This window comes from Tachysurus fulvidraco, chromosome 2 (assembly GCF_022655615.1).
Source record: "Tachysurus fulvidraco isolate hzauxx_2018 chromosome 2, HZAU_PFXX_2.0, whole genome shotgun sequence".
Lineage (NCBI taxonomy): Eukaryota > Metazoa > Chordata > Actinopteri > Siluriformes > Bagridae > Tachysurus > Tachysurus fulvidraco.
Window position 1 is genome coordinate 5196067 of NC_062519.1, and position 18553 is coordinate 5214619.

Genomic DNA, 18553 nt, shown 5'->3' on the forward strand with positions numbered 1-18553 from the left:
ATGTTTTTGAAAGAAGGCTTTTTTAAATGAATGAATGAATGAATGAATGAATGAATAAATAAAACAAATAAATAAATAAGTTATATTGTGAAATATTCTTACAGTTCAAAATAATGGTTTTCTATTTTCAAAATAATGGTTTTTCTAATTTATTCCTGTGAACAAAGCTGAATTTTCAGCATCATTACTCCACTCTTCAGTGTCACATGATCCTTCAGAAATCATTCTAATATGCTAATTTATTATCAATGTTGAAACCAGTTGTGCTTCTTAATATTTTTTTGGAACCTGTGATACTTTTTTCACGATTCTTTGATAAAAAAAAGTTAACAAAAAATTTAAAAGGAACAGCATTTATTCCAAATTGAAATCTTTTCTAACTATATCAATCTTTATCACTTTTTATCAGTTTAAGACTCACAAACATACACACACATACACACAAAGAAACATGCACACACACACAAACATACACACACACACATATATACACACACACACGCACACACACACACACAAACATACATACATGCACACACAAAAACACACCCACTCTCACACACACACAAACATTCACACACAAACATACACATACATACATACACACAAAAACACACCCACTCCCACACACACACACACACACTGCGTGACACACACAAACATACATATACATACACACACAAACACACACGCACATACACACACACACACATAAAAACATCCACACACAAACACACACACACATACAAATATACACACACATATACACATACACGAAAGCACACACAAATACACACACATACATACACATACACACAAAATCACACCCACTCACACACACACACACACACACACACACACACACACATACACACACACTCACTCACACAAACACACATACACACACAAACATACACACACTCACTCACACACAAACACTCGCACACACAAACACACACACAAACAAACATACACATACACACAAACATACATACACACAAAAACACACACACACACACTGCGTGACACACACACAAACATACATACACACAAACACACACGCACATACACAAACATACACACACTCACTCACTCACACACACACACACACACACACATACACACACACACACATACACACACACATCAGGCCCATAGCCAGCCTATTGAATGGGGCTCTTTTTCTTAAAAAGTGGACCTTTATGCAGTTTTCTCCTCCTTTTGTATTTAATTATGAGGTTCAAAAACTTCATTCTGGTGACCTTTTATGCACTAATTTGTGCTGGATTAGCTTGTCTGCTGGTATCTTAACGAGCACGCTTTTTGATGCACCTAAATTATTTACTGCATTGTTGTCAAATTGCTTCCTCATGTACCACCTTTGTCAGTCCATACACAGTATAAGTTTAAATACCCCAATAACAACAGAATAGATTTAATGAACTTTACTGAAGTATTAATAATAATTATTTAATCTGTTTTGAGGGAAACTTTAAGACTGAAAAGTTTTAACAAGCTAACCTAAATAGAAAAGGAAATGAATGTTTATATAATTGTAATAGTAATGAAATTACCTTCCTAGGACGTAACAGTTACGTTGCCAGCTAGTAAGTCATGAAATTACCAAAAATGACCAATAAATTACGTAACTAGTACGTCGTGTGTTAGCTGGGTTGGCATCGTAAATCAATTATTATACTAAGCATTCCAGATAATTTACCTCAAGCGGTCCGCTTTGAAGTTCTCAGAGGAATAAAGACGCGCATCGAAGGAGAGAAGCATTTCCATTGGCTCCAGTCTGCCGGTATTGGCCAATCAAAAAAGTCGATATTGCATAGCCAATATCACTGAATATCCCACTAAGTTTTGTCATTATAATTACGCTACGTTTATATAGATATCCAGCTACAATAATGTATTATATTAATTTGAAATAGCAACCCAGAAGATTTGTCACAAGCATTGATTAAAACAATGATGGCAATAATCACATGGGGGGAAAAACGACTTAAATTCTGGACTTTTGACAGTGGGGGGGGGGGGGGGATTTCACGTGGATTGTAATAACTGATTTCTTTTTAATGTTAACACAGTACTGTATATATACTATAGCCACACACAAATCTCTGTACATTAAGTTCACTACTATAGCAGAAACATGTAATAGCCTTCAACTTTTTATACTATTTAGCCCCCCTGTCTGTGATCTCAGCCACCCTAAAACTATAAGTATAAGTTTTACTTTCATAAATAAGAAAATAAAAATCACGTTAAAATGCATAACATGTCGTCGATGGGAAAGAAAATTATTTATCAGTTATTTATCGATTTTTTTACTTTTCTTTTACGCGCGTGCGTTGTAGTCTTTCAAAAGTGCGTCTGCTTTATTCGAACGGAGAAGCACAGGCACGCGCAGCGTGCACGCGCAGTCAGAGCTTAATAGATTTGCTAAACCTGCGCAAATTTCCGTAAAATCTTTCGACCTCACACCTTCTAGCACCCCTACGGCTCCATTGTTCTCCTGCTTTTGTTGTGCAAACGCCCCTATCACCTCTGAGGCCTGGCTCATTTGCATTTGTTCACTCAGATCCAAGGCAGGCCAAACGTCTGTGTGACATGGAATCCTTCACAGCCTATCTATACAAAATAGTCTGTTTTATTTAAAAAAAAGTTGTGTGCTAAGGTTTGTCATTAGTACATGTCATATTTATATAACCCTTGTGCAGACCTGGGGTCTATTTGACTCATCTGAAAAGTTTAATGTGTCATAACTTGGGTTTCCTTCCACATATTTGCCTGAAATTTACCAGGATTGTTCCAAATTATCAACTTTGCAAGTAAAATTAATTTGGTCTATTTTTGTTGAACTATGTGTTGGTAAAATAAATACTTTCCTCCGAAAGTCCTCCCAAGTCAATTTGACCCACCACATTTAGTGGGGCAACAGGTCCCACTAAACATACATACAAACACAAAAATGCACACATAAAATGTCCACTAACACATGCACCCAAAACACACGCTCCCACACCACACACACACATACACACAAATTAGGTGAGTGAAGTTATTGTCCATGGCTTTTGACATGTTCGTACACATACAGAATCATTTCATTGGCCATCAATTATAACACCAAAAATGAATTTTGAGATGGAACAAGAAGCCAACATGCCTCCACGGAAGATGAAAAACTTCAGAAAGCCTGCCATATTTATACAAAAGACACACATTCACAATATATGGATACACATTCATTCATTCATTTTCTACCGCTTTATCTGAGCTTCTCGGGTCACGAGGAGCCTGTGCCTATCTCAGGCGTCATCGGGCATCAAGGGAGGATAGACCCTGGAAGGAGTGCCAACCCATCGCAGGGCACACACACTCTCATTCACCCACTACGGACAATTTTCCAGAGATGCCAATTAACCTACCATGCATGTCTTTGGACTGGGGGAGGAAACCCCCGAGGCACGGGGAGAACATGCAAACTCCGCACACACAAGGCGGAGGCGGGAATCGAACCCCGACCCTGGAGGTGTGAGGCGAACGTGCTACCCACTAAGCCACCGTGCCCCCTATGGATACACAAGTCTGTTTTATTTGAAAGTGTTTCACACTTTACAGCGTTTGCAGACCCAGTGTCCATTGTCCCTGCATTTGGCACAGGTGAATTTTTCACATGTTGCACAGGTAAACCTGCTGCGATTCCTGTTGCAGCTCTCTTGCACCTGGAACTGCATTGTCTGTACCTTCCCTGGCACAGCAACTGCAGAAGCTTCAGCAGCCTGCCTCTGTGCCAATACAGTATCTCCTTGTGCTGCATGAATCGGCAACAAAGTTCCTTAGCAAGAAGCCTCAGAAACAATCTTCTTTTGCCTGTCCACCCTCTACATGCCTTGTACAAAATGTAGGCATTCACCGCCGCCAAGTCCAGCAGATTGTAAAAAACTGCTACTGGCCACCTGAGTGTTGCTGCTCTTACAGAATACATCCGCGCTATTTGGTCCAACACATCTACATGAGAGAGAGAGAGAGAGAGAGAGAGAGAGAGAGAGAGAGAGAGAGAGAGAGAGAGAGAGAGAGAGAGAAAAGTATATGTGCTTTTGTCTATAAGCCTGTATAGTACACATCAGAAAACATTGTAGCACTGGTGTAAAATTATATATACATTCACATACCTTCATGTGGTTATAGTCTGTTATCGTGTTGGGTTTCCTCTTTCTGCCGTCACCGATCATCACGTCTTGGTGCGTGGAACTCAGAACACACACAGTCTTGTTTTTTTCGGTGCATAAATTGTCAAGGAGACACTGCCACTTCTAAGCACTGAAGTGGAGAATACCTCTCGATGTGCACTGTCTTTTGCAAGTGGTGGGAGCTCACGACAGACTTTATTCACCGTGCCCAGTAGCATTGTTTTGCACTGCAGCAGTCTGTTCGCCAGTGACTTTGAAGTAAAGATATTGTCTGTCGTGACATTTCTGCTATCATTCAAAAATGGCTCCATCAGTTATCAATTTTCTCTACGCTCTCTGCCAGCCTCTCTTCCTTCTGACGACTGGGGTCCTTTCCCAAGTAAGGAGATGCATTGCAGACATATTTGGTCTCCAAATCCGTGGACATCCAGAACTTGATCCCAAATTTGTCTGGCTTGGTTGCGATATACTGTGTGAATGGACAACGAACCTTGGTAGGGAACAGTTGTTCATCTATGGTCATGTGTTCTCCTGGAGTGAAACTCTCAGCACAGTTCTTGGTGAAGCGTGTCCAGATGTCGGAGATCGCAGCAAATTTGTCTGTTTTCATCCGTTCTGCCCACCTGTCCTTGTCATCAAATCGAAGGTGTTGCATAATTGAAAGGAATCTATCTCGGGGGATTGTCTCTTTGATTACTGGCACCAGAAAGCTTTCTGACCAGCAATCCACAATGGCACCAATGGGACACATGATTGCTCTTACAAAAAGAATTTAAATGAATGCCATCAGTTCGTGAATTGTCAAATTCCAGTCTGGCTCTGTTCTACGGGCTTGATGGACCGCGCACTCCCTGATGGTCTGCAGCATTCCCACGTCTAACGGGCAAAGGAAGCTTTGGAGCACGCTTGTAATTTTATGCTGTCGGAAGAGAAATAGAGAATGGTAAATTTACATGAACCTCACTCTAAATGGGTTTATATAAATACCATATGTACTATAGCAATGACAAACCTTAGAAGACTCTGTGGGTCCAGCTTGCGCAGTGAAGCACGAGCGATTTGCTACTGCACTGGTCATTCCAATGTTCTCCTCTACCCACACAGTGCCGTCTTTTGCCATCTGGTTCAGACAGGGCTTCCCAATACCATGGTGCATCTTCCGGGGCATTTATCTATACCGTTAATCGGCGGAAAACCGTAAAGATGGCAACCAAAAGGCAGTGAAATTTCACTATTCTTATTACCAGAGATGATAGAACAAACAAAATATTAATGCAAACAATCCATTCAATGCTAAATACAAATAACATTTATTAATTTGGTCTTTGTCTTGTGAATATTTTTTTTATCAATGACTGCATTCATTGGACACACTGTGCGTAGAGAATGCACACATACATCATGAATAAAAATTTTGTTGTCTACTTTTGCCATTTTAAATAATACCATAACTATGTAGTCATGTAATATATAATATAAAACTCTTCTTGTTTTAAATTCTCACTTAGGGCTAAAACGCTTAAAGATGAAATCCTAGATCTGCCCCTGGTCCTGACCAATGGAATTAAAGACATCTCTTTCAACTGACATCACAGCCAGGTGATGGAGCCTGTTTTGACCCATTGTTCCCCTGAGTCAGGTGTGGAGGCGACGTAGTGCACTGCATGACCGTTCACAGCTGCAACTACTCACATTTATAAAATACCTTCTATAACCGTCTTTGCGTCTTTCTGCCGATTAACGTTATAGATAAATGCCTCCAGCTCTGACTGCGCGTGCACGCTGCGCGTACCTGTGCTTCTCCGCTCTTGGATGAAACTGATAAATCATTTTCTTACCCATCGACGACATGTCCTGCATTTTAACGTAATTTTTAGGGCCCGAGCACCGTATGGTGCGAAGCCTATTGTTTTTGCTCGGGTTTGTTTGTTTGTTTGTCTGTCTGTCTGTCTGTCTGTCTATCTATCTATCTATCTATCTATCCTTTTTTTTTTTGCACACATTGGCCAATTGGGGTCCCTTAACATGCACTTGCTAAATTGCGAAGGGATTTTTGATATCTCGAACGGTGCTGCCATGGCGAGACGATTAATTTATGGCGAATTCAGAGAAACAAAGTGTCTTCTATCTAAGGCAAAAAATGTCTTATTGTGATGACACGCGGTGTCTATGTTTGGCCAAGGATTCCGATCGCATTGATGTGCTTATTGTGAGTCCCGAGTATAGCGCCACCAACAGGCCCCAGGAAGTGTGTCAGTCACAAAGGTGGATTTTTTGACAGCTGCATGCGGTAAACCTTTAAATACTCCTCCTAGGGGATTCATGCAATTGAGACCAGACTTGGCCACCATGACGCAGAGGTATTGGAAATTCGAAATTGCGAACGGATTTTTGATGTCTCAAACACTGTTGTCATGGCATCGTGTCAAATTTTACTTTTATTTCAGGCATATTTAAGGCTTTTGGCGTGCTTAGATTTTGAAATTTGACACATACATCACATTTGTCAGCTGTAAAGTGTGGACAAAAAGGTCAGACAAAGGTGTGTCTCTTAAGTGGCTCACTAGCGCCCCCGTTTGTTTAAACTGTGGGGTTTCATTTACCTACAGTCCCCAAATGGGTCAGTAACAACATAAAATAGTCCACTGATATTTACCCACTTGATGCACTTGCCCACTGTGCATTGTTTTCTGGGAGGCACCGTATAGCGATAAAAAAAAGCCCCTGATTTATAATAATTATTTCACTTTTAAAATGCTTTACAGATAAATTCACAGCCAATGTACAGAGATTTTTGGGTGATGTCTTCACAACCACTGGTTTTTAACTGCAGCACCGTTATTATATTTAGCAGGTAATCTGGACTGAGTGTTGGAGAGTCCACAGTTTCCCTGAAGGGACTTTGACTGGAAAAAGACAGCAGCTCCATTTTCTCACTTCCTTCTTTGAAGCCTTATCCAGTTGATACTTCCACAAGCTCCATCCTTAACGTCATCTCACAGCTCCAGGGTCCCCAGTTTATCTGTCCCTCTTTGCGTCCAGCATAGATGTGTCCTTCTTTAATGAATAAAATTGAATGCAATAATGGCCAAACTGCTATGGTATAAATATGCTGCTTTGGTCAGGTAGTTATCCCACATTACTCCACACAATTCATTGATTATTTTCCCATAACAGCATACCCCCATATGTATTATTCCTTGTGCTGCTAAATAGCATTCCAGCCCATACAACACTTCTAACGTCAACTAAAGTAAATGTGTGTAATGCCAAAATGTACCAGGTAGTAGTTTACTAGGTAAACATATGTAGTAGCTACACATTAAATGTATAATTTGTCATCATATTATACAGTGGGTGTTTTAATTGTATCTAAGCATCTAGTAAACTGACAGTCACTATTGAATAGTCAGGTTATTTTGTATTAGAAATGTGTCTAGACACAGGGTTATGGCTTCAGTGTTTTTACTAAGTATTCAGAACAATGTAGTGTATGAGGGCAGTGCATTTCACATGGAAATGAACAATACACCGTTACATTTCAGGACTTGTTAGCTCTTAAATGTGGATTTTAACACAGAAGAAATACCAAACAAATTAAAACTTTATGCTAATGCATACAATGAAGGCTTCAAAAAGTGCCTTACAGCACAAGGTACACAAAAGTACATGCAGTGTTTCACTGTTACCTAAAAGATCGAAGGACATTTCTTACAAAAAGTAATAGTACTTGTTTTTCTGGGCCTTTTTCTGAATTTAGTAAAACGTGAAACTGTCGGTGAAATTTTATTGCCTGTTATTGGTCCACACTGCAGTAAATTCAGCAATGTTCCAGCAATTCTAGTTCTGTTAATTTTTAAATACTATGAGTAATAGTATTTAATACTTAGTATAAATTTACTAAGAGTAAATTTAACCCTGGTGGTCTGTCCCTGAGGGCTCACTAGAAAAATACATTTAAGATAAATTACAAATTTCGTACAAATAATAAAATCTCGCTGTGATTTTTCATAGTTTCAAGAAATCTTTTTGCTGCTAGCACTTCCTGAATTCTGCTGACGAGTGATGAAGTCCACGATGAGATGAGCAGCTTTCCGAGGACGCTCCATCACCACAGAATGGCCACAGTTGTCTAACAGATCGACTTGGGATCCGGGCAGAGTATCAGCCAAAACAGACGCACCGGATACATCGAGCACCTGCACAAAGTATAACCACACTGTCAGATGATAACAAGATACCATAACAAAACACAAGCGTACAAGAATGATGTGGCATGGGTACAAAAGTTTACACACCCCACATATTTTCAATGGGGAAATTTTTATTTTTATTATATTTGTGTGTTTTTTACAATTTATCTACAAACCAAAAAGTTCAACTATATATAGTGTGAAGAAACCGATCAAACACAATAAAAAAAAATTTCTTAGGAAAAACATGTTCTTGTCTGGCTTCAAGACGCTCACAAGGTAAGATGTACAGTATATTCTATACAGACAAGTTCATAAATATTTAACCATAATATGCTGATATAGTAGATACAGTATAGTAATAGATATAGTATGTGAAATCAAATAATGGGTTTAAAGAGAGGACCTTCAGATTTGATTAAAGGGTATTAACACTCAGGTTAGCAGAGAAAAATCTAAAGTTGGTTGCAGATTTTGCTTTTGCATTGCGTTAAAAATAAGACTGTAATTTATAATGATGTTTGTCTGTCCAGTTACTTTTGGTCCTTTAGAAATAGTCAACTCAATTCGATTGCTTTAAGGTGTTTTTCTGATGTACGTGACGTGACCTTGTGATCTAATCTGACCTGATCTTGCTTCCCCCAAATGACTTGAAGTGGTGTTGAAATGAGGTGCATGTTATCATGCAGGCAGTGTCTCGATTTTTCGTCTACTAGCTCCATGAACACTGAAACCAAAAGAGATGAATATTGTAGGCATGTCAGCTTAAAGCAGGCACACAGCAAAATGTTAAGAGAATGGAACTGACCTTCACGGTAGAAGTTGTTGTGTGGAATACGGACTTTCACCAACCCCTGAAGGATCTGTTTAAAATTCATAATAATAATAATAATTAAATACAAATAAAGCCACAAGGATGCAATTTTTCAAACTGATTTATATTTATTAATTTACAAAAATGACGATATAAAAAATGGCTGCACCAAATAGGACACCGTTGGGCCGGTGCTATCATTTTAAATATTAAATGTTTTGCAAATTTTCCAACTTAGACACATCCGTATCACAATCCTTATTTTAATAATTTACTATATAATAATAATAATAATAATAATAATAATAATAAAAATAATATTAATAATAATAATAATAATAATAATAATAATAATAATAATAATAATAATAATAAAATATTTATCTAACACTTGCAAAAAGTATTTACATATTTATTAACATTTACAAAATAATAAATAATAAGTAAATTAACATTTACAAAGTAAAAAAAAAAAATAATTAAACTCTAAATAAAATCTTTCTGGGCAATGATACAGAACTATACAAAAACATTTGTCCCATATGCATGGTAAAGGTTGTAATTTGCACCGCAAAAGTTATTTCTAACAAGTGTTTTAAATTAAAATGATCTTCTGGACTGTAACAGAATTAAAGCTTTTTAAATGGGCAAAGTCTCTGCTATTCCACTAGGGGGCAAAATAGAGCAATACAACATAAATTCATATGATGCTGTGAACACGTCTGTATCACTCTGTAGTTGTTTAACCGTGTACACAAATGTTTTGTCTTATTTGGTAAACATTTTGCAAACTCATCAGTGACTAATTTATTGATAAATAAATAAATAAATAAATAAATAAATAAATAAATAAATAAATAAATGACTCGAGGTATAATGCCATTTCAAGGGGAATGAATATTTCTGTGAGTCAGTGTTTATATAGCAAAAACCTTATTTTAAAACTTAATTTAAAATAAAAAATGTAAACATTTGTAGTCTCTTTGTGTGTTAAATGGTGTTTTAGATTTTATGCAGATAAATGAAAAGATTTAAGAGGTATTTGTAATCAGTGGACTAAACTGCATAAAGCTTTAAAGGGGAATTCCTAAAGCAAGCTGTAGGACTAAAAGGTGTTTACCTGATGAGGGATCTTAAAGCGCACAAAAGAACACAGTTTCAGCATGTTCTCCATCTCCTCTGGAGTTGAGGGGATGAGAGGGATGCTTTGGACATCCGTGCTGTTCTCCAGGTCTCTCAGATGTCTAAGGAATTCACTCTCCTTGGGGTATTTCAGACCTACATGACAAAAAGATGCAGATTTCTGTGGTCTTACAATTATCTTGTAATAATTCAATCACATTATTCTAATGCTTCCTCTCTGTATCTTCCTAAAAAATCTGGACTGGCATCAGCTCAAATTTGACATCTCAGCAAATTCAACACATTATTTACTGATTTTGTTTTTTCTTCTACACCTGAATAACGTACTGTTTATCCCAGAGTATGTTCCCTTTTGAGTCTGGTTCCTCTTCAGGCTTCTTCCTCATGTCATTGAGGAACATACTATACATAAGACGTTCCTCGTCATTCTTTCCTCTTTCCTCTGACTTGTTCATTAGGGATCCAAGTCACATTACTGTACATCCAGATTGCTGTAAAGCTGCTTTGTGATAATGCATATTGTTCAAAATAAAACTGAGCCAAATGTTGACTTACACGACATAGATGTTCTTACAACACGCTGCCATCGTAAATCTGTGCTTTACATAGTCAGAATATAAGTACGAGGGTCTGCGTCAGTGTCGGGTGATACTAACCTGCAGGACAGATCAGTGTGAGACTGGACAGATCAGAGGGATAGCGAGCAGCATAAACTCCTGCTACACAACCACCCATGGATGTTCCCACCAGGTGAAAGGGCTTCTTATTCAGCTGAACACTTTCTACAAACTGCAGAGAAAGCAAAGTGTAAAAACTGCAAGCAAACCGTAATAAAGCTGATGCTGCAAGCAGATGCAGCTAGAATTAAAGGTCAGGCTTAAAAGCTCTGCGATGTGAAACATTCGCCGTCTTAATATTCAAAGAACAGAAGAATCTACCATAGATTTAAATCCGCTAATTGAAGTTCCTCTTCCTCATAAGCATTCTTACTCAGTGTGAAAAGAGAGAGACATCAGAGTTGGTGTGTCACACAAGGACACAGACACAGTGATGAAAAAAATTTTAGGCACATGATTTTGGAAAGGCATGTTAGTGTGACTAAGTGGGGGGGGGGGGGGGGGGCCCAACCCTGGAGGTGTGAGGTGAACGTGCTAACCACTAAGCCACCGTGCCCCCTAATATGGAACATTCTAGTAAAAAAACTATTACACACTTATCTGGACCAATTAAGTACAGTAGTACAACTAAGAGCGCCTTATAATGGACTCATGAGGTCCCGTCTCTGATCTGCTGCCGGCATAAAAAAAAAAAACACTAAAGACCAATGAATAAATAAATGAGAGTGGATTTTAACAAGGATAAAACTAGCTGCCAATTCGATGTAATTAAATAGAGATTAAATGTAGTACTGAAAAATAAAAGCTTTTTTCTGTAGTCTATTATCTGAAACAACAAACTAGGAGTGTATAAAGATATTCAGGAATAATACTAAACAATACCTGATGAACTCTTTTGACCTGGCCCTCAATGGAGTAGTCCACAGCGCTAGTGCGTGTCGTGCCCTCGTGGCCAGGCATGTCAACACACACCAGATGCACGTTGGTTGGGAAGAACTGGAAGTTTTAAAAATGTGTCTTTTTTCATTATTTATGATTTATCATTATCTACATACTATACAGTACTGTAAATGACAAACAGCCTTGGACTATTTAATGATATAAACAGGATGAGATGAAGCGCATACCTTCACCACACCCAGCCACATGTCTTTATGAGCAGAAAAGCCATGAAGCATGAGTATAGATGGCCGACTCCCAGGCTTCCCCCGGTGTGTGTAACAGAAGCGATATCCATCATGCTCTGCATAATCCACCTGCAGCCCCAGTCTCCTCCTCCAATACCTGTCAAATAAGAACAAAACAACATTTTTGTTAAGCCAAATGTGGGCGTTTCCTCATAAAATACAGAAAAGATCCTAGTAAAGAAAAAAGTTATTCATAAAGCATTTTAACCCTTAAAAGAGCTCCTAAGGTAAAAAAAAGTCTTAGGAGTAGTTAAGAGGCTTAAGATTGTCTTCATCAAGAGGAGAAAACGGCTGAAAGGTGAAGAGGGCGAAGAAACGTATTGTGTACAATATTTAATAATGATAGTGAGTTAATAAGATGATACAGATTAGATCGTGTAGGGATTATTTTTGGGACCAATCATATAATAAATAACATCTCAGACACAACGCATAAATGCCATAGTGACAGATATTATATAAGTTGGCTCAATGACATTTCTTCTTACATTTACTACATTTGTAACATACAGATGTTAGCGCATCTCTAATATAATCGGTCACGAACGTCCGATTACCACTGATTGTAATGTTCACATGTCAACATACAGTACTTTTGACCATGTAATGTATATACTGGACATCACAGCAGCAGAGCTCGGTGACTCCCAGCTCTACAATCCTAAGGTCCAATCCTAAAACATGTTGAATATTCCCTGATGTGTATTTGTTTGTTTATTTATTTATTTTCACTGAACACTTCTGCGTATCCTGCTCATCTGGAGCCTATCCTATAAACCTGTATATCAAGATCATTAGACAATAAAAAACACTATAATACTCTATGGATGCATTTATAATGACATAAATAATCATATATTATTATTATTATTATTATTATTATTATTATTATTATTATTATTATTATTATAATGAGGATTGTATACAGGATAACTGTTAGAGCAGGATTAGACTTTATGTAACAGTATGTGATGATGTTTGTATTTATGCATCCTATAAATAAGCAGGGTTCGGGTTAGGCTGATGCCAAAATTATAACATACACATCTCTTTGCTGCATCTGCTTCTGGGCACGAAACTGCTTTATAGTGTGAAAAAATGCTCATGCGCAAAAATCTGCAGCAAAGGCAGTTAAAATAGTCTCAATATTCTGCTCCTTCTGTAAGTAAACGTGCACCAATAATAAAAGTCCTACTTTACATTAATAAACAGAAAGGAATTAGTCAGATTAGAATTAGAGAGGTTTCAGAAACTGAATGTCCTTGTATCAGTGCATCACTCTGACCAGGTTGTCTGCTTCTGTGTAATTACACCGTCCTCTGTGCAGATTACATAACACTCAGATGATATATTTCAACAAAAACCACAGAGACGTTTTCATGTCCTTAAAATAGTCTACCATGTGGACGTCCTCTAGTATGAGCTGATCTGTGATTTTACTGTTCGATTATCGTGTCATTTGCATACATGAAAGGACAAAATAAAGGCATAGGTAGTTTTCACAGGCATTATTAGAGACGTTTGTGTATGTCTTGATATAGTGGTGGAAATACAAACGGTTATATTTATTACTGATTTATTACCCTGCTTTTTTGGTCACCTGAATTCAGGTATTCTAGTAACACTCAGATAAATAGAGAGAATTTTATTGAACAACACGTGTCATGTAATGAAATATTTCATAAATTTAACCTGTACTGAGGGGATCAGTGACATACATACACACATACACACATACATACATACATACACACATACACACACATACATACATACACACACACACACACACACATACATACATACATACATACATACATACATACATACATACATACACACACATACATACACACATACATACATACACACATGCACACATACATACACACATACATACACACATACATAAAAATGTATATCTAATGTTTATGCTAATTATAACTAATCATAAATCAAAACATCATTTATACATTTAGCTAAAAATATTTCATTACAGTGATGATGAACTCTAAATGAACTTCACCCTGAAAAATCCATCAGATTCTCATATCTCACACAGGAATCTGTCACCATTCACTTCTTCACCTTTGACCAACTTCTGCTCCATAAAGCCCTAAGCACTATTCAGAGAACCGTCCCTGATCTTTTTGAGCCAGATAAGCAACAAAATGCTCTGTCGGCATTCTACAGTCTGCAGAAGACACTAGATATAAGCTGGATGTGTGCGTTTGCGAATGCTACAATAACAAGAGGTAACAGTTAGACAGAGATTAAAAGTACGAGTGTACAGGACGGGATGTGGAGTAAAGGGCACGTGACAGCAACCGGGAACAAACAATGATTTCCTTCATAGTTTACACAGAAGAAAGATTATACTGTGAAACTTTTTTAAACACCAGCTTTCTAACACAACTTTTTTTATTAAGACATTTTTAGTTGCATTTAATGTTTTAATTTATTTTTATTTGTATAGTACTTTTAGCAATGGACATTGTCTCAAAACAGCTTCACAGAACATAATATAATACGAAATGTTTAATATTATAACAAAGATTCAAGATTAACATTAGACTTATATTTAAATGTGTTTGTATTTATCTGTAATAAACAAGTCTGGGGTTACTGTGGTGAGGAAAAACTCCCTTACATGGAAAAGGAAGAAACCTTGATAGGAACCAGACTCAAAAGGGAACCTTATCCTCAGTGATTATAAACTGTTATAAACACCAGAGAGTGATATTATGAATAATGTCCTTTTTACCCTCAGATACAGTCTGACAATTGTGTACTGATTAGGAGCTTGTTGTCCTCAAAGTCCTCCTTAATGTTCTTGATTATCCACAAATCATTTAGTCATTTGCCTCTTTTTCCTCAACCGTCGATACTAGAGACTCATTTCCATAAGTTCTTAAATAAATTAGTTGTTACTATAGAAACTAGGAGCTGTTATTGAAAATTAAACGCCACCTCCTGACCAATCAGAATGAACTGTGCTGTGGAATAATGTGGTATAATAATCAAAAAGAAGAACATTCAGCAGGTCTACGAAATACTACAAAAAAAAGTGATAAAGAAGGCGATGGAGGAATCTCGATCACACTCACCAGTAATAAATCTTGATAAGTGCTGCAGGCCAAAGCAGAAAAGAAGCCACGAAAGCTAATATGGGGATCGCGAGAGTTCCTCCGGCGATGACGAACATGTTCATCACATCCAGATCCATCAACACGGTTCACCTTATATAAATTTAAAAAAAAAGGATATATCATAAAGTGGAAAAGAACACTGTGAGAAAAATCCTGCCAACTCAAGCAGCCTCCTGCCAAAAGAAACAGATATAGCGATGATTTTCTGTTACTGTCTACGATTACAGTACTGTGCGTGTGAAGTATTGAAGAACATCACACCGTGCATTATATAGAACAACATTCATCAATTACATCAGAAACTCTGCATACAGAAATTAAAGTTTTTTTTAATAAAAATGAATGCATGTCTATTCAGACTGTGCTTATATATGATATATAAAATGTGTAAAATACATCCAATACCAAAAAATAATGAAATGTGAAAACTGATTTTTACACCAATAAATAAATAAATAAATAAATTATAGTACTGTAGGGGAAAAAATAAACATTTATACAAACAGAATCATTTTAATTTTGGTGAGAAAAAATATAAGTAGTCTTAGTCCTTGTTTGCAGTCCTGGTCCACGTTTTCTAAGAAATTAGCTGAGCATCTTGCAGAAGCCTCCACGGGGCTCAGTTTTTCTGGAGACTTTCACACTTTTTTTTCCCTGTGACTCTTATACTTTTCATTATGTATTTTTGTCTGAAAAATGCTGTTATGTAATTAATATTTTATTCAACAATCTTTTGTTTTTGTTTTTTTCCCCAGATTCAGTACCACTACATGTTTCCCTAATGACAAAATAATAATCATTTACACAGATCATCCTGTTCAAAAGTTTACACCCCCTGCACATAATGTATCATGTTGACTTCTTGTGCATCAGTGAATGTTTGCAGCTTTTTCTAATATATGCGTTCGAGCCCCTTAATTGCCCTGTTTGAAAACATGGCTTTAAAATCATATAGCTGCTTTTGTAAAGCGGTCAAACATGCAGAAGATGATGGAAAACTAAAAAATAGTCAGGACCTGAAAGTTTTTTTTTTAGAATCAGAATCAGAAAGGTCTTTATTGCCAAGTATATTTTCACATACAAGGAATTTGTTGTAGTACAGGAGCTCCACAGTGTAAACAGAATGGCAATGATAAGAACTGAACACACATATAATAGACAGTTGTATGTACAGTGGGAAAAAATGTACAAATGTAAATATAAATGTGCAAATTGAAGTATAGATGTGCAAATTCAAATATAAATAAGTACGTGTAAACAATGTAAGAATAGGGTTTGTTTTGTGCATGTTAGGTGTTCATCAGTTTAGAACAGTACTTAAAAAATGAAATGCAATTAATACGATTTAGTGATTAATATGAGGTGTGTGTGTGTGTGTGTGTGTGTGTGTGTGTGTGTGTCTGTGTGTGTAAACTTATGACCCCAACTGTACAAAAGGATCCTGTGACACACACTAACACACAGCATCATCAATTCACATCAGGTTACAGCAGCAAAAAAGGGCAAGGGCAGTTATCAATCTGTTAGGGAAAGGACAGGGGGCATCAGGGGGCAGAGGGTAGATTAATATACAGAAACAGAAAGATAGCATGCTGAGGTTGATGAGTGCAAATGTGCAGATTGAAACATGAACAAAAAACAAAGTCCAAGCAGGTCACGTGACTGCAGCAGCCACTGTACACGTGCACGCTCATTTGTCAACATCTCTATGACAAAAAAAGACCGTTAAATAAGAAGAAAAGGACGTCGAACAGCACCGCAGTTTAGCATCGAAGCTACAACACGTTCAGGTGAATATAAACGACTGGAGTGTTTAAATCATTATCTTACTGCTGTGCAGTTTATCACAAGCAGGAATAAAAAGAAAGAAAGCCGAGGTTTGTTTATTTTAACGCAAAAAGCGGTTGTTTATCGGTTTTTATCCGTTATAAAGATATAATATTTAAACACAGTTTACCTTTAACAGTCTCCCAGGTGTGACAGGGTTTCTCTCTCCTCAATAGATGAATGTTCCTCCTCTCTCCACACACACACACACACACACACACACACACACACACACACACACACACACACACACACACACACACACACACACACACACACACACACACACACACACACACACACACACACACACACACACACACACACACACACACACACGTCTTACAAGAGGTTCAGATGATCAGACGATATGAGGTTGCCAAGTTGAATTAAAATCTCCGTTCTCAGGCTAGTTCCTGTTTTTACAAATTTAAACAAATTTCACGTTTTACGACTCGTTTATTTTCGCTTATGATTTTATTCAGTAGATTTTAACACGTGTGTTTGTATTCATTTTAGTTTTTTACATTACATATTTTACTTTTTATATATTAGTTTGCCTATTTTCACCTTATTTTTAACACAATTCTTTTTTTTCACTTTGTTTTTCATTATTTTAATATTTATTAATATTTATTATTAATAAATATTCATTTATTAATATTTATTTATTTTTATGCAATATTTGTGTTACTGTTTTCAAATATTTGAAATATATATTTTAAAAAAATTCCACATATTGTGCATGTTTTCACCAGATTATTTCCTCCGATGATTTAAATTATTTTCATGTGTGTGTTTTTTTTTTTTTTAGATTTTCTGTTTAACTTGAATGTGATGTTATATTATTTATAGCATTTCCCTCTTTTACGTAAGTGTGAATAAAGCAGCTCCACGTATACGGGTTTCACATCAATCTGGCAACATACAGTTGGCCGCATGAGCGAGGATTCATTAAAGGGGAAGCATTTTACGCCGACAAAAATGTCCTGGCAGGTGCACAGCGTGGGATTTGGGTTTAAGTGTAAAGAGGCCATGTTTCCACACCACGTGTTGTCTGACTTGCCCAAAGTTGACACGGGAAAATGTTCAGCACTCAAAGCTTTTTAGTTTCTCAGTAACATGACAAGCTGCATTTCTGTCTTTACTTATACAGAGAAAAAAACAGGGTCTGGATGGAAAATATATGTGTTTATAGGTGTTATATAAGTGAGAACAGGAGCTGACTTGTTTGGTGGAGGTTCTGCAGTATTAATTAAAGATAAAACATGTCATTGAGTAATAAATAAAACATCTCAGGATGGGCTGTTAATTGACTTTTTTGGGTGGTAAAAGTAACCCTACTGTGTGTTGGGCCACATCACACCACCTTGTGCTGATGTTTTTGTATTAGATGGATAGATGGATGGACGGAAGGATGG

The 18553-nt window shown here is 37.0% G+C and overlaps 1 protein-coding gene and 1 long non-coding RNA gene across 2 annotated transcripts; both read right to left on the bottom strand.

The window, feature by feature from the left end:
- Positions 1–3539: 3539 nt before the first annotated feature.
- LOC113656412 lies at positions 3540–5443 on the bottom strand. The gene is made up of 3 exons (XR_003443904.2): positions 5215–5443; positions 4185–5121; positions 3540–4020 (listed from the first exon to the last, which is right to left on the bottom strand). It is a non-coding gene; the product is annotated as an uncharacterized LOC113656412 (long non-coding RNA).
- Positions 5444–7650: 2207 nt separating this feature from the next.
- On the bottom strand, positions 7651–17424 carry abhd6a (abhydrolase domain containing 6, acylglycerol lipase a). Its single transcript, XM_027167671.2, has 9 exons — positions 17263–17424; positions 15264–15395; positions 12097–12253; positions 11852–11965; positions 11009–11141; positions 10330–10487; positions 9204–9258; positions 9022–9122; positions 7651–8401 (listed from the first exon to the last, which is right to left on the bottom strand). The coding sequence occupies exons 2-9, from the start codon at positions 15380–15382 to the stop codon at positions 8219–8221; spliced, it is 1020 nt and encodes a 339-aa protein (XP_027023472.1). The 5' UTR covers positions 15383–15395; positions 17263–17424; the 3' UTR covers positions 7651–8218.
- Between the last annotated feature and the right edge of the window lie 1129 nt (positions 17425–18553).